The sequence below is a fragment of the Hibiscus syriacus genome, unplaced genomic scaffold (assembly GCF_006381635.1).
Source record: "Hibiscus syriacus cultivar Baekdansim isolate YM2019G1 unplaced genomic scaffold, ASM638163v2 tig00112000_pilon, whole genome shotgun sequence".
Lineage (NCBI taxonomy): Eukaryota > Viridiplantae > Streptophyta > Magnoliopsida > Malvales > Malvaceae > Hibiscus > Hibiscus syriacus.
This window is the reverse complement of record NW_024063235.1, coordinates 2,080,251-2,097,638: the sequence shown is the minus strand read 5'-3', so window position 1 is coordinate 2,097,638 and position 17,388 is coordinate 2,080,251. Positions and strand designations below refer to the sequence as shown.

Genomic DNA, 17,388 nt, shown 5'->3' with positions numbered 1-17,388 from the left:
GCATGCGAACTAGATATCATGCAGTTAGGATTTTTTGCAAATGACAAGGCATGGGGGTAGATATCATGTTGGGTAGGATTTGCTAAAGCATGATTGGGTAGCCAGCATGTGAGGGTAGGTTTTATTTAATGACTTTGATACTTATTATCTTGTTGTTTATCTTATGAGTATTAACCCATTTTTTGTTTTATGCCTATTTTATTTTTAAGATTTATTGCATTTGCATCTTCATGTCATCCAAAGGTGTTAATTCGCAAGTGATTGACTAATAAGAAGGCTGGTCATAATGAGACAAGAAATTCTTAACCATGTAATCAAAATCGGGAGATCCAGAGGTGTTCAGATGATTCATGAAGAATGACATACGATGAATGAAGAAATTTGAAACTGATTGAAGACTGATCCACAAACAAAGACATCCTGAAGATGTTCCCTCAGGAGATAGATGCAGTAATGCCAAGGACGAAAAGACCCTTCATAAAGACGTGAAGAGCACTTTCCATTGAAAGTGGAGATGGAGATCCCAAGATTCAATTCAAGGACAATCGATTTCATCAAATGTGATAAAATACGCCGACCATTTTGGAGATGCAATGCCAGATTCCATGAAGAGTATGATTCAAGGAAATGAAGAATCACAATTGTATTTTGATTACATGGTGTAATGAAATCTTGTTGTCTAAATGAAGGTTGTTCTATAGTGGTCACTTTTGGGATTAACACCTTTTGCATTTGTATTTTTGCATCCACATTTGCATTCACATCGCTTTAATTTAAGCATTTTTACATGCATAAATCATGAAAATATGAGAGTAACTCGTGAAGGATGATGTGGCAGAAGCTCTGAAATTAAATTGAAGTTACCCTGAGACGTGTTTCTAGAAAGAGAGACAACAATGAATGAGATCTTAGCACGAGTTAGTAAGATCGAGAGAATTCAAGAACAGCTTGTAAGGACCCAACAAGAAATGATTGATGAAGCAAGGAAGTTCCAAGTTGAATCCAGGGGACAGATGTCCAAGTTGATGAGCATGATGATTACAGTGATATATGGGGATAAATCATCAGATGACCCTATTACACAAGAAAATATGAAGACTTCGGGTGAGAATCTGAATGTTAGTGGTGCAGTCAATATGATGATAGCAAATGATCAAGAACAGATGAAGACTTCGAGTGAGAATCTGAATATTAGTGGTGCAGCCAATATGATGATAGCAACTGATCAAGAACCTGTTAGGGGATGTGGTAATTCAAGTCAACTCCAAAAATTAAGTAAGATTCCAGAAGATGCTACGGAGATCATACTGGGAAAAGCAGAAGTTAAGGGTGAAACTTCTAATACGAAAGTGGATCCGGACTCAAAGAAAAGAGGCATAGAGGAGGTTCAAGTGTCACTAAAGAAGGCCAAAAAGAATAGAAAGAAGAAGAAGAGGACACCTATGGTTTTGATTTCGATCTCATATTCAGACTTGTTACCCTTTCTCTTTGAAAGTGGGCTTCTAAAGCCTTTTCCTTCGAGGTACAATACTTATTTGCGTCCAGACTGGCAAGGTGTCAAGAAATCATGCGGTTATCATTCTCATGAGTTTATCCACTCTACAGAAGATTGTACGATCCTAAGATTTAAAGTTCAAAACTTCATCACGGAAGGGTTGTTATGCTTTGAAAATGGAAAACCTAAGCTCCCCGGAAGCTCAAAACTTATCGATGAAGGGAGATTTGCAAATCAATGTCTCTCCCAAGATGTTGGTCAAACGTTAAACCTTCAAAGCGAATGTTCCAGTGGTCAGTCACAAGGTCTTCAATATGATCATAATAACGGCAAGGAGAAAGTGGGATCAAAAGAGTTTTCATATAGCCAGATATATCCAAAGTTGCTCCAAGCCCAACTGATTGTCCCACGTCTGGCCAAGCCTTTGCTGCCCCCTTATCCGAGTTAGTATAATGAGGATGTTACTTGTGAATATCATACTGGAGCCCGAGGACACTCCATCAAGAATTGTAGCAATTTCAAGCGACAGGTTCGAGATCTTTTGGCTCATGGAGTTATAGAGGTGGATGCTCAGTAGTTGAAAATTAATCACCAGAATGAAGTTGATGGGGTTGAAACAAGTGAAGTACATGCCAAAGAGAGTTTTGAAGAGGAGAAAAATAAAATCAAGGAAAACGAGATATGTGAAGCAGAGATAAAGGACTCAACTCTTGAGACCTCTTTGATGCTAAAAAAGAAGATAGAAGTGGGAAGTAACAAGAAGAAAGTTAAAGAAGAGGTAGTCCGAGACTGGCCGTAGAAAATGTCTTGGGAAAATACGACCCTCAAGGTTTTTCAAGTGCCCATTTCCGACTTGTTATCCCCTTTAATCAAGAATCAATACCTCACTCCAAGGCCATTAAGAATGAAGACTAGCCCATCCGCTTATGGCTACGACCCGAATAGTGCTTGTGATTTTCATATGGGGGAATTAGGTCATCCCACTGACAAGTGCATACCGTTGATGGAAGAGATAGAAAATCTCGTTGATAAAGGAGTCTTGACACGAGAAATAATCGAGATATGGGGAGAGAATGCTGATGAAAACCCTAATCCAACAGGGCACCCGTCATTCTAGGGAAAGTAGGGCATTTTAGTTGAACAAGTGAAGGTTGTGCTCCACCACAATCGCATTTCCCATTTGCAACATCATGTTTGAACTTGTTTTTCATCATTTCTCAGTTTTTTTTAAGGATATTTTAATTGAATTCATGCTACTTTATGGATGGTGAGCATTGAATCGAATTTACGACTTGGAATTCTTTGAATATCAACTGAATTAGAAGCTCTTTAATGATTAGAGTTATAAATCTTTGACAAAATGACAAGGTTAAAACCTAATAAAACAAGGACCTTGACCTTATCCCCAGAAGATACAATTGAACACTATACCCTTTTCTTGTAGGGACCGATATAGCCTTCTTCTATCATAAGGGGATGAACAATAGGCTTGGTATTCAGGTATGCACAGAAGCAGGCAACATGGGGCATCTTTTGTGTATGATGTTACGAAACTGAATAGACCACACTTTTATTGATGACGTTCAATGATGATTATGATCTTTACGGATGGAATAGTCAAGCAGATGAATCTAGTTTAGGTCAATTGCTTGGAAATTGAACTCTAACGATGAGATTTTCTGACTTTCAACAACACCTAGACTATGACAGGTTCTTCTTGAAGAGCTTAAGAAATTGGATCCGTATACCCAGATTATAATATTATATGTATATAATAAAGCTTGAGTTGTCCCTATAGAGCAATTGGTTAAAAGCCCCAGCTTTATGGATAGAATTCAGCTACCCTGATAAAAATGATTATATATATAAAATAAAGCTGAGCTATTCCGCTAAAGCAATTGGTTATAGAGGAAACTCGAAAGCCCTGGCTTTATGAATAGATTATATTCAAACCATGACCTTGATTGGATACTTGGCAATTCGGTGTATGCTCCACTGTGATTGTCAAGTTAAAGACTTTGTGATGAGATGGATCCTTCAGCTAGCCCAATAGAGGCAAATTACAATAAAATTAATTTCAGCTAGCCTGACAATGGCAAATTAAATCAATTTTATAAATAAAGAGTTACGGCAAAAATAGACTAAGCGAGTTAAGGAACACTTGTTATAGTCAATTTCACACGTGCACTTAGAAATTTCATTTCTAGATCGATATTTCTGCACTGCCTTGGTTAGAGGAGTCTACGAAGCTTGAACAAATGGAAGATTTCAGAGAACTGAAATGAAAGTGTTCTAAAAAGTCTAGTAATGGATTATGCTAGTTGCGTCATTTTGTCTGCATTCGATTAAAATACCAAGCCAAGAAAGAAGAGCATGTTGCAATATTCACGATGACCGAGAAGGAAATGATATTTCGGTGGTTGAAACCTTAGAAAATAGGAAGCCAACCTGAAGTCAACCCCTCGATTTTGACATTTGTCAAAGAGCTATAACCCTAAAAATATTAAAGAGATATTGATTCTTTTGATATTCTGTGAACTCATGTTTATGATTTGATTAGATTGTGAGCCTGAATTAAGGGACAATATTTTATAAAAATTCTTTCATTCTTTGATCCCTAAAATATGAAAAAGGAAAAAACATTTTCAAACAGGACAGTTCAAATATGAAAGGTCCTTGGAGTTGATGAGGCTCATTGTGCCTCTATGTGAGAAGAAGAATAAGCAATGCCGGAGCATGAAGCATTATGCAATCTTGAAGCAGATAGTCTGAAAGATCAGAAGGACGAGGAATGGAGCTTGTACCGTTTCCTTGTGACGTTGTCAGTAACCCATCAAGAAGAATATGATCTCATCATTCAGAAGAGGCACATCTTACGGCTTGTATAAAATCACAAGACATTTTGTTAGAAGAATTGATCACTTATTAAGTGTTTAGGGCAACATGAAGAGAAACCCTCAAGATATTCGACTATACTGTTGTGTAGCGGCACTAGAATTTGAGCATTCAAAGTCAAGAGATCTTGGTACGAAGGGAGCCGTGAATACCCACACTGGGGCATGACTGAACCCCCATCATTTTGAGATGACATGATTCAGACGAAGAAGGAATGAGCCCTACAATTTGAGGTGTTGGGGTATTTTGAAGGCCCGTATCAGAATAAGATAATGTCGCGCCATTAGTGAAGGCATGTTTCAGCCAGAGGTATTAATGTGGGGCATCTTTGGAAGCCAATGAAGACCTGTTGAACGATCATTGAATTAAACAAATAATTCCAATGAGATAGAAATGTATGAGTGTTGAAAATGGTGAAACATTGACAGTGGAGTTTACCATATATGATCATTTTGTCCATCATCAGTTGCATTATTCCAGTGATTTCACATGCATTAATGTTGGCGAGCCAAAATATCCCATCTTAATCTCCATTGAGTTTTGGTATCCTTGTAATACCATGCAAAAAAAAAACTCTGAGCGCTTTGTAAAAAGCTTCTCCAATTGAAAGATACGGGCAGAAGCCACAGGAAAAGATGAATGTGTTAAATATTTTACGAGCCAGTAAATATGATGTTGAATCAATGTTGCGATCATGTATTGTTTCCATTATCCAAGATGAAGGTTGTCTTACGCAACTCCAAGGTTAAATGAGAAATGATGTGATGAAAATGAAATTTGGATGGGTTCTCTTGGCGTCATGTTTCAAGAGTCAAATCAGAACAGATGCAACTATCCCATTGACCTTTGTGGAGTTTGGCGCAGTCATGTACATAGTCTCTAAAAACGGGGCAACACAATCATGCTTCTGACCATAGCAAGAAGTTGAGAGAGAAAACATTTTCTCCGAAATAAAGATAGATAACAAATACGACAAGGAGATATAAGAAGATCAGAGGGCTCGTCAAAAATGCAAGTTGGAAATTATGAGTTGCTACACGGGTATATAAAGCAGGTCCTGGAAAGGAATGATCAAGTATAAGAAGACTAAGTTCACCACTTTAAAGTCAAATGAAGATGGAATCGGCATTTATGCATTCATGAGAACATCATTTGCATAAAAGAAAATGCATTACACTAATATATTTAATTGCATTTGTGTTCGTGTTTCATGCATAAACACATGGTTTTGACAGATCTTCCAGTGAAAAGAGAAGATGCATAATGTCAGAAGCCCGACAAGTCGAAAGGAAGATTTCAAACCTCAAATGCAATAAATCACATTTAGAGAGGCATACCCTGAAGAATTGAGAGGTCTAATCCACAAAAGAAGCATTACTCTAAAGTGATAACCATCAGATATAGAAGAAAAACAGAGATGTTCGCTTATGAAAAGAGAAATCACTCGATTAAAGTGACTTGTACACAGAAGATTGGGGCAAAGCCAAGTCTTCACCAAAGAGTAGTGAAGCAAATCCATTTTGAGCCTTCACTAAAGAGTAGTGAAGCAAACCATCTTAAGCCTTCATCGAAGAGTAGTGAAGCATATCCTTTTTAAACATTCTCGGAAGAGTGTTGGAGCAAACCATCAGACTATCAGATGTAGGAGAAAAAGCAAAATTTCTCGAGTACAAAGAAAAGGAAACGCGCGCGAGGAGTTATTAACCGATTCAATATCCCAGGAAGGGAGGGGTTCAAATGACAGTCAAGTCAAGGAAGACTCTCGCATTTAGTTGCGGCGAGATAAGCTCTCACAAGAGAAATGAATTCGAAAAGATTCTCTTAAATTCTAAATTTTTGAGTATAATGATTTTCAAATTTTCAAGCACACATTAATGATTGATAATGTTTGATTTTCAGGTTCGACTTTCGAAGCAAATCAAACTTAAGTCTTCACGAGAGAGTAGTGAAGCAAATCATCTAGAAGTCTTCACAAGAAAGTAGTAAAGCAGAAGAAGATGTTCGAGTTCCATACTCCTTAGATAAAGAGGGAGTGAACCCGTAAGAAGAAGATATTCAAGTTTCATACTCCCTAGAGAAAGAGGGAGCAAACCCGTAAGAAGAAGATATTCGAGTTCCATACTCCCTAGAGAAAGAGGGAGCGAACCTGTAAGAAGAATATGTTTGAGTTCCATACTCCCTAGAGAAAGAGGGAGCGAACCCGTAAGAAGAAGATGCTCGGGATCCATACTCTCTGAAGCAATAGGGAGCGGACACGTTTATTGAAGATCGAGTCTTATACTCTCTGAAGGAATAGGGAGCAGACACATTTTATTGAAGATCGAGTCCTATACTCTCTGAAGGAATAGGGAGCGGACACGTTTGTTGAAGATCAAGTCTTATACTCTCTGAAGAAATAGGGAGCAGACTTATCATTTGAAGATTTTTACAGTTTCATTTATCCTGAAGTAACAGTGAGTGGTTTAATCTTTTGAAGTTCTCATGACCGGACAAACTCGATCATCTTTTGATCTTTGCTCTATTCTCGTTATACGACAATGAGCAAAGAGGGGCAGCTGTAGATGCTCGTTTTTTCTGGGGCTAAGTCGGAGCAGACCCAAAGCAGAGCAATTGGAGGCCCAATCAATGATCAAGGCCAGTCCACGTGAAATCCTAAACAATTAAAAAGGCGGTTATTGGGAGTTAACCAAGGCAAAGTGGAGGAAATGGTCAGTTTTAAGGGATTAACTACTGGAAAACGTGGGGGGTCTGATTTTTTATTTTTTTATTTTTTACACAAGAGAAGGAGAAAGGAGAAGCAAAAAAAAAACAACACTTTCGATAGTCAAAGATCAAACAGTGTAACAGAGGCTCGATCCTCGTCTTTCGGGAAGGCAATAGCAAGCAAAGAACAATTCATTTGGTATTTTCTATCTTTATTTCAATAGCTGGTGATTTCTACGATTGCTTTTATTTCTAAACAAGTAAAATACAGGAATATGAGTTAGTTACTTTACCTTGCTCGGTTTTGTTTTCCATTTGCATCGTAGTCATCATTTGGTGATTAGTTGAGTCATTGATCGCTTGGTTTCCTTGAGTAATTGTCGTTCGAGAGTTAAGAGATTGAGGTTAACATTATTAAACTAAATAATGTCCAATATACAGAATCCTGCACCGTCTTTTGTTTAAGAGCAACTACCCAATCTCCTTGTTTCGAGACCATTTTCGATTATATTTTTCCATGGCCGGTTGCATGAGTGGTGGGGACCTAATATGATTCGAGAATCAAAGCTGGTGACACATCGTTGATGTTGTGGCTATGATTGTGATCTGCTTCATATGTTACAATCAGCATCGTTGGATCATCTAGAGCTCGCTCTACATGTTTCCTTGCAGGATAACCTCTGACGCTGCTGTACTTGTAATAGCCCCTGTAAATTGTCCAAAAAAAGTGTTAGGCCGGCTCGCACAGCCTTTACAAGTGAATTCACTCGGTAGGAATAAAAGTCAATGGCACTTGCGGTTGATAACAAAAGGATGTTAAATGCATATTTGAATTTGTTGTGTTTTTGGGGCATTTGGTCAAACAGGTAACAGGTGAAATAACTATTAAAAGAACCCCACAAGAAAACATAAATGGTAAGAAGTTTTGATCGGTTGATTGAAGACGGAAGGAGCAAAGTACTAATCTTTACGAACCTTGGATGAGGGGAACCTTTGACCAGTTTCTGGCCATATTTTCGCCATGAGTAATCATCGGGAGGTATATCGGCTATCTTGTTGCTAATCGCAGCAACTCTGATGACCTTCTTCACTCTTGATTTCCTAATGAAAATTGAATCATAAGGTTAAGACTTGGGAATCAAATCAATTAAACGATTAATAAGAGAATAAGTTAGAGGAATGAGTTCTTTCGATCGATACCCATGAGAGCCCCATTAGACTTCGTACATTGGCTTCAAATCCAACTCCGACAATCATCATTGTTGGTCGAACGAATCAACCAAACTGAACTTAAAGCTCATTCTTTTCCTATTGAAAGTCCCAAATTACAGCCCCTAAAATTAATTACAAGTCCTTAAAACCTTTCGTCATTCTACCCAACGACCACACCTCCGATTACCTACTTCAACTCTTGGCGAATGACTCGAATGAAGTGATAGAGCGATCAATTGCATGAGATTATTGGAGTGGCTTGAACAGCGACGATGGATGCTTGGGCGAAGCTTTAACCGTGCGTGGAAGAGAGGGAATAGTGAAATGAGGAACGACATAGGTGAGTTTAGTGTAGGTTAGTTTTCATTTAGGTTATATTAAATGTTTTATGGTAAATTAAGTTTTAGCCATTGACGCTTTAGGGTAAATTAGGTTTTAGTCCACTTAGTTTATTTGTTTGCATTTCATACTATTCACGTATTTGGTCTGTTGTTTTGAGTTTTTTTTTATTTCAGTCCTATGCATGCTTGTGGTTTATTAGCAACTTAGGGTCCGAATTATTCATCCTTCATGTTAAAATGGCCTGTATTTGTTTAGTATGTTGGTTATTTCCCTTAAATTTGTTATTATTGGGTTTTAATCACTCTTTTTCTTGTTTAAGCATGTAAGTTAACTCCTTTGTATATAAGAATATTTATGAGTACATAGATTCAACTTGTATCATATTACGTTGTATATTTTATTGCATTATGTATAGATATATAGGATACATGTAATTTCATTATGCCATGTTTCAATGCTATGCGTATAGGCTATTTAAGTTATACTTATTATTTTGTAAACACGATTTATTATTTTATAAATATTAATTGGGCATGTATTGTATGTTATAATTAAGGGTGAAATCATATTATTTTACTAAAAACATATGTAAGTTGTGCGAATAATGTATTCTATGCGATGGTTGCCCTTTTTATTTGTATATTAATATTGTTAATTACATGATACCTGTTTTGTATAATATGTATGAAAACCTCATTTGCATAACTCGACATGTTACATAATTGGATTAAGGGTAATAGACTTTTAATTTTAAATCGTTCTAAGCGGGCTGTCTTAACTGATTAGAGGTCCGTTTCTAACAATTTTAAATTAAAAGTATATCCCATCAATGACACCTAAAAAATGATCCATCATTTTAAAATTTGAGAATGGAAGAAAAAGAAATGTTCGCTTATTTAAATTTATCGAGAAAAGGTTGTTATAACTTTTAAGATCTAATCTCGATATTTGTAAATAATTGAACATTCTTTATCTTTCTAAAACGACTCGGTAATTTTAATTTAATTTATTTGAGTGCTTTTGAATGTTTTTAAATTTACATCTTTGTTTTATGGGATCAAAAATCAAATTGAATTCGAATTTGTAAAGTTCATTGCAAAGAAGCCAATTAATTGACTAGGTACCGTTTTAGGGCGTTGTGGGGGTGCTAATCCTTCCCTGCACGTAATCGACTCCCGAACTCAGATTTTGATAACGCATACCTTAATTTGTTGTTTTAATTAAAAAAAATTTATTTAAAATAATAAACATTTTTGGGTGCCCAATCACACCCTAATCAAGGATTGATGATGACTCTTCGAACCGTTTTTTTTTTCCTAAAAGAAATCTAAAATTTTTCGAAACGAGAGGTTTTTTAAATCGCATTTGTTTTTAAATTAAAAATCAATTGAAAGATGTAAATTAAAAATTAATATGATTTTTAAAATCTCACTTTTTTCACCTTTAAGAAAAAATCATTTCGACAGAATCAATCTAGAATAACGATTTGTCTGTCACAGAACTATTCCCTATAGTTTTTAAACAGCAATATGAATTTCATCCAAATTTTATTTAATAATAAACTGAAATTAAATATTAAATTTGATTTATAAAATCTATTTAACACCATCATGGATCTCATCCATAAAAGCAATATATTTATCTTGATCATCGCACTTTTAAAAGTTGTCATTCACAATTTCAGGAGGACTTAAACAAATGGATGTCAAATTCCTCTACTTACTGAGGACATACAAAAGTCGATTGGTGGAAGCGGTTATATATTCCAACATATATAACTCAATTCATTCACCTGAAAACCAAAAAAGTTATCCTACAGCTACCTGCAACATTCCTAGTAGATAAGTAGACATACTGCATAGATTATCATATTCAGGAGAATGCATCAAGTCTCTGGTTGCAGCAATAATTTAAAAAAAAAAAACTCTAGATAAAAAAAGGCTTACTCTCAAGAGTACAAGATAAAGCACCAAAAACAACAAAAGAGAAACAAGTGTAATTCATCCAAAACATAGCGACAAAATTAACAGAAAAAATAAAAACACTATTTAGCAGCTTGGCCTTCTTCTGCTGCAGCTTCGAAGGTCTCACCAGGTACAAGATCTGGTACCTCATCATCATCATCCTCTTCCTGAGTGGCGGCTGCATCACTACCACTACCGGCAGCTGGTGCCTGCTTCTGGAATTGCTCGGCCAATTTCCTCAAGTTGTCCAAGTTATCTGGCCCTACAAGTTTCACAATATGGGTCAACAGCTGACATCGTTTTACAATCACCAAAATAAAGAATCCAAGCTACCCACAGTCAAGTGTACATACCCAACTGGTTGATGATTCCAGGGAGAATATCCTGCAATTCTGGAATAGGGAAAGAAAGGGCAAGTCAGACCAATAAAGCTAGAAAACAACAGAAAAAAGGCATAGTGGATGACAAGAAACCCCCCCACAAAAAAAAAGTGTTAATGGCTTGGGAGTTGAAAATAGCAAATCTTCAAAGGGTGAATAACAATAAGATTTTATCAACTACTTGAGGCTTAGAAGTTAGGGAAGCATACTCTTTGTCTGAGGCAGACCACTAACAACCCAGGTGTTGGCAGCAATAGACGCTTGAACTGCAATATAGACCATCACGTATTAGTTTGTAATGCAAAACCTCAGAAAATCACCCAATCCACTTCAACAAAGTTATATATACCTTTTGGATTAATAAACTGGATAACAACATCATCTTTGAAGATGTTGACTTCCTCAATAGCAGGAATAGCATTCACTCCTATTCTCTTGAGGGTGCTCTGTAACCGTTTGTCGTCGGTGGTGGTAGTCTTGTGGATAGCCTTCTTCTTTCTATAAACACAAGTCAAAATAACAAGACAATAATTGAAAAGCAAGCCATATAGGGACATCAAATTCATGGACCTAACACATGGCATACAATGCAGATGAATTGAAGTTCCAAGTTATGAATGACTAGAGGGTAAGAACATTCTGCTTGACATGATATGTTGATCATACAGACATTCTATTTGAAATGATAAAAATTCACTACCGACAAAAGCATGATTCAAGAGCCTCTCGTAAACAACTGAGCACAACAGTTGCCTCCTATTTTTGGAGATGATAAAAGCTTAATATAGATAATTCAAATCATGGACATACCTTCTCATGCTACCCTTCCCACCGGTGCGGACTGCACCAGCCATTTTCATGAGCCTCTCCTTATTCATCTGCCCATGGGTATAAACAGCTAGTCAATGAGAAGTACAACCGATATCACAATAAAATAAGAGAAACTTGAGACAACATGCTTAGCAAAATTATTAAAGCAAATCAATAAAAAACACCACACATGAAAACACCATGTACTACACAATATGCAAGCAAATCCTGGGAAACACAAGAGAAATGAATTAGCTCACGCTTCAAACACCCACCCCAAAACCACAAAAAGCAATTCAGTCACAATCTTATATTTACTCTTTTCCAAGAGGGAAAATAAAAAAAACAGAAAATACATTTTTGAAAAGAAAAAAATAATAATGACAACTTTATACAAAAATACCAGGTACCTTAATTTACTTACAGCAATTGTATTTACGCGTTAAAGTATAAGATTAGCTGGAAATCTAAAAAAAGAGAAACTTAAGCAGCAGAAAAGAATATCAACCGGAAGATTTTTCACACAATAATTTACCCAAAATATATGAACAGAAGGGTCATCAAGAACGCAAATCAAAACAATCTAAAGAGGGGGGGGAAGAAATCAGAAATTGATTAAAAATTAAAATGATAGAGATGGAATAAACGACGGCTTTCACAAAACGTAGATGCCAAATGATAAAAGGAACAGAGAATTAAGAGATTGAAACCTTTAAAGAATGGGAAATATAATAGATATGCCGCGACTGAGACTGAAACTACAACTGGGAAAAGATGGGGTTGAACAAAATAGGGTTTTTCTATGACCCCGTAAGCACGCTGAAGCTCCTACCCTCCAAGCTCCAGCATTTTATGCCTTTAGGGTTTTTATCTCCACCCTTGGATTTTGGTATTTCGATCCGACGGTTATAACGCCATCGAGTTCATGGTTGTGTTTGCAGCAATGGACATGCCATTTCCCTCCCCCATTTTACTTTTTCTTTCCGTCTGAGTTATTTATATTATTCATCCCTGAATTATGATGACAATTTTAAAGTAGCATTATATTTTTGAAATATTTTAATTAAATCTTTTTGCTTAGGAATGGACCGTATTTATTTAGCGCTGAGTAAAACTGAATTCAAATCTAAAAATCAAATTTCTTGACTTTCCTCTAATTGACTTGACTCCTAATTTATAAAGGTTTAAATATATAAAAGGTGCCTAACCTATATCCCTTTTTTTAGCTTGGTGCCTAACATTTATTTCGTTCTAGTTTGGTGCCTAACGTTTCATTTCGTTACTCAAAATGGGTCAAGCTGTGACGGGCAACTAAGTTTAGTCGTTAAGTGACACGTGTCAAAACCTGGTATTTTTTAAAAAATTATTTAAAATTAAAAGATTAAAATTATATATATATAAAGAAAACACGGATTTTGAAATAAACCCAAAACTTTGAAAACCTTCATTTCAATCCCTAAACCTATATCGGCCATCGCATTTTTTCGTCGACGAAGCTTCACCCCACCTCTCCTCCACTCGACGACCAAAATCTCTATGAAATCGTGATCGATTGACGGTCGATCTGACGTCGGAATCGCATGGGATCGTGATTTTCATCATAGGATTCGTGGGGTATAAAACATTGTTCGTCATCGATTGAGCGTCGATCGATCATGATTTTATGGGAGTTTTGGTCACCGAGGGGAGGGGAGGTAAGGTGGAGCTTCGTCAACGGAAAAAGGCGGTCGTCGTGAGTTTAAGGGTTGAAATGAATGTTTTCAAAGTGTTTGGTTTATTTCAAAATTTATGTTTTCTTTTTAATATATATATATATATAATTTTAATTTTTTAATTTTAAATAAAAAAATAAAAAATTACCAGGTTGTGACACGTGTCACTTAACGGGGAAATTAATGTCGTTAACGGCCAGGGCACCTAAATAAGTAACGGAATGAAACGTTAGACACCAAACTAGAACGATATAAACGTTAGGCACTAAACTGAAAAAATGGGCATAGGTTGGACACCTTTTGTATATTTAAGCCTTTTATAAAGTCGACTCAACTTAATTTTTTAAAATTCGAGTCGAGTTATAAAATAGAATTTGAATAATAACTCAAATAAGTTGAATCTTTTAGTAATTAATTAATTGATTTTCAAGCTTGAGTCGAGTCCCTCAACTCTATATGATATATATATATATATCACATATAAAAAATATGAAAAAAATGTATTTGTACTGTATATGATTATAGAAAAACATTTAAAAAATGTAATCAAAGAGTACCATAATTATATAAATATTTATAATTAAATTTAAATAGAAACTCGAAAAACTTAACTCGAATTGAATTTTATAAACTTGAATCAATTAAAAAAAATTTAAATAAAATTTGAGTTATAAAATATAACTCGTTAACTCGAAAAATTAAAAAAATTTGACTCAACTCGACTCAATCAAACGCTACCCTCAATTTTTTAAATATTACATGAAGGTTGGAGTAGAGCATACAATTTTTTAGAAGGTGGACGTGAAGTTGTTTTGGTATTTATTTGTACCGACATGTTCCATTCCTTTATTTAAAATTTTTATTTTACCATTATATATAATTATTCAAAGGATAAGAATATAAAATAAAAATAGACTAAATTATAATTATAAAAATTATTTTATTTTATATCAAATGTGTAACACTGCTTTTCCCATATTCGACACCGAAACTGAGTCAGAGATATCACATAACATTTATAAAACATTTATCTTTTGAAATTCAGTAAAATTTCGTTTCTATAAAATTTATACAATTTAACTATAATCACCAAATGTAATGCCCTGAAATATGGGTTAGGAGTTTCAGGTTTATTCGAATGGACCTTAGAATAAATTCCCCTTGGCTTTGTGTAGTGTGACCCAAGAAGATTTGATTTGGGCTTGAGATGAGCCCAATAAGAATTAAAAAGGGAGTTTTTAATCTTGACCAAAATGTGAAGGGACTACGGGAGTAATTCCCCCATTTTTCAAAAATAAAGCTGAAATCCCAATTAATGGGATGATATCACGTCTGTCACTTCTCCTCTTTTCATCATTTGTTTGTTTCTTTTCCTTCATATCTTCATTTTCTTTCCTCTCAAAGATTCAAGCAAAAGCTTTGACCTTTAAGGATTCCAAGAACCATTTGAAAATACTAAGGTAAGAATTACAATCTTCATCTCCCAAGCTTCCATTTTAGCCCTCATTTGTAAGATTTGACTTAGTTTTTCCAATGGTGGGTTTTAGCGGGGTTTATGGAACCTTGGGGTTTTAATCCATTTTTAGGGAGTTTTGAGTTGTAAGAATTGTTTCTAGTGCTCCCTTAAGCTTTAAATGAGTTAACAACTTATTATACTTGTTTTAATTAGTGCAAGAGAATGGTGAGAGCTCTAAGGCAAGATGCAATGAGAAACTAACTCTTGGGTGATTCAAGGACGTTTTCCAGTCACCTAGCATCAAGTTAACACGATTCTAACTTGACCATACCACATGTAGGTCATTGTATGGGCATATATGGTTATTTAGTTCATGAAAACATGCTAGAGTAAATTCATGGTTAATTTCATATTTGATGTTTGTTTGCATGAAAGATGATAAATTTTGACCTCTAATACCTTAAATAAGACTTTAATAAGCTTTGCTAGTTTTAGGGTGAGATTTAGATGCAATTTTGTCCCTAAAATAGGGCACTCTAGACTGTCGGTATCGGTACTGTAGGAACAATACTGATATTGTTCTTTGTATAGGTTAAAAACAAGGCAATTTGTGAGGGTATCGATACTCAGAGGGTGGTATTGATACCGTGAAAATTTTAGAATTCCAGAATACCATTTTGGTATGGATACTCATGGTAGTATCGATACCAAGGGTAGAGTATCTATACTCTCTCTAGGAGTATTGATACCAAGGTATTTTTCAAAACATCGAAGCTATTTTTTGTATCGACATTTAGGGTGAGTATCGATACCCAAGGGTCAGTATTGATATTGCTGACACAGTATCAGTACCATCATTGATTTTTGGGGATTTTAGTTCAATCGGTTTGGGTGTTTCAAGGTCGTACAAGCTTTAAGTATCCGAATACAAGTGAGAACAAATAAAATAACTAATTACACACCTATAAATCAAGTAAGTTAGGTGACATAAGATTTGCCTTTGTATAACACTTGGGAAACGATCAATACACTCGAAGTACTTTAGTATTATGACGATCGTCCTCTATTTGTGAAATATTCGGATATTGTCTGATAAGTTACACATCTGATGCATGTAAAATTCTAGGTTGTACTCCTATGCTCATCGAGTTTCAGGATGTGAGTTTCCGATGCACGTAAAATTTTGGCCCCTACTCCGACCTCTCGGGTATCCGAGACAGACTAGGGCTCTAAGTTCTAATGTATGAGAAATTTCGGCTCTTAGCTGAAGCTATCATGTTCTAGATAGGCTGATATGTTATTCAAGATGCACGTTTCTCTGACCACATCAATAGGCCTAACTCATGTTTGTATGTATACTTTGTATGTTTATGGCTTTACACATAGACATGTTCATGTAATGGATACATGCAATATTGCATAGTTATTTTCGAGGCAATGAGCTTGTGAGCTCAACGTATGAAATGTGTTTGCATGCTCATATCAGTAGAAGATTGACGAAGAGCCTATCATACCAGTACATTCCAGATTAACCATTTCAGAGCATGTCTTGAGTCTGTTAGAGGGCATGTATTTATGTGGAAATTCTCTTATTCGAGTCATAACTCTATTTTGATTTAAAATTAGTGGGGATATTTGTACTATTTGGAAGAATTCCTTATTTTTGTAACTCGAATTATGATCTTTTGTTTAAGTCATGATGAATGATTATTGATGTTTTATAAATATTTTTAAAGAAATTTTTGGGTTAACTATTTCGGTGGTTTCGTGTGGCATCGTATTCCATGGATCTTTTGGTCGGACTGGATTAGGGTGTTACATTTAGTGGTATCATAACATCCAGGTTTAGTCATTTCTAGGACCTGTAGGTCAGAGTTAGTATGCGTCTGTAAAAGTACATACCCCTAGAGTGCCAAGTATACTTAAGTTTCTAGAATGGCGATAGTGACTTCTCTTTCCTTTCTATTTGTAGAATTAGATCATGACCGATGGCATTGTTCCTAGTCACGAGGGCCTGGAGAAGAGTTGTGACTCCCTGGTTGGAGATTTCGGTGATGATTTTTCCTCGGACTCAGCACGAGATGACTGCGAACGTAAGAGTCGATGAGGCAACCTTCTATGCCGTCTCCCCCACCTGTACCCCTAGCTCATCATGCCATAGCTCCTCAGCCCCAGTCGAGAGGCTCCGTAGGTACATGACTACCAACTTTTTTGGATCTAGGGACAATGTTCTCATCTCTGCAGATCAATGGCTTAGGGAGACACTCTCGAAGGCAAGCTAGAGTGTGTCACTGCCCTTCTTAAGGGTGACGTGATCGAGTGGTGGGAGACCGTAGAGTTGGCGATGGAGCCAGAGAGACCCACATGGGATTAATTCTTTTTGGAGTTCAGGGAGAAGTACATAGGAGAGGTCGATACT

The 17,388-nt window shown here is 36.0% G+C and overlaps 1 protein-coding gene and 1 long non-coding RNA gene across 3 annotated transcripts; one reads left to right on the top strand and one right to left on the bottom strand.

Annotated features, from left to right (window-relative positions):
• The first annotated feature begins 5,882 nt into the window (after window positions 1–5,882).
• Window positions 5,883–10,760, top strand: LOC120174124. Its single transcript, XR_005521129.1, has 3 exons — window positions 5,883–5,894; window positions 10,527–10,536; window positions 10,633–10,760. It is a non-coding gene; the product is annotated as an uncharacterized LOC120174124 (long non-coding RNA).
• LOC120174123 (nascent polypeptide-associated complex subunit beta-like) lies at window positions 10,644–12,613 on the bottom strand. 2 transcript variants are annotated; one of them, XM_039181086.1, is made up of 6 exons: window positions 12,512–12,613; window positions 11,802–11,869; window positions 11,341–11,489; window positions 11,201–11,257; window positions 10,965–11,003; window positions 10,692–10,873 (listed from the first exon to the last, which is right to left on the bottom strand). In XM_039181086.1, exons 2-6 carry the CDS (start codon window positions 11,867–11,869, stop codon window positions 10,692–10,694), a joined length of 495 nt encoding a protein of 164 aa, XP_039037017.1. In that variant the 5' UTR covers window positions 12,512–12,613. The 2 variants fall into 2 exon arrangements, with proteins under 2 accessions (XP_039037018.1, XP_039037017.1); XM_039181087.1 differs by lacking the exon at window positions 12,512–12,613 and having other exon boundaries at window positions 10,644–10,873.
• Window positions 12,614–17,388: the final 4,775 nt, after the last annotated feature.

Bases quoted from the DNA above. Each gene is read 5' to 3' on its own strand.
- LOC120174123 (XM_039181086.1), bottom strand. From the start codon at position 11,869: ATGAATAAGGAGAGGCTCATGAAAATGGCTGGTGCAGTCCGCACCGGT. The intron at 11,490-11,801 runs GTATGTCCATGA...TTGTGTTTATAG, and splicing joins GGGAAGGGTAGCATGAGAAG to AAAGAAGAAGGCTATCCACA. The intron at 11,004-11,200 runs GTATGCTTCCCT...TCCCTATTCCAG, and splicing joins TGGTCTGCCTCAGACAAAGA to AATTGCAGGATATTCTCCCT.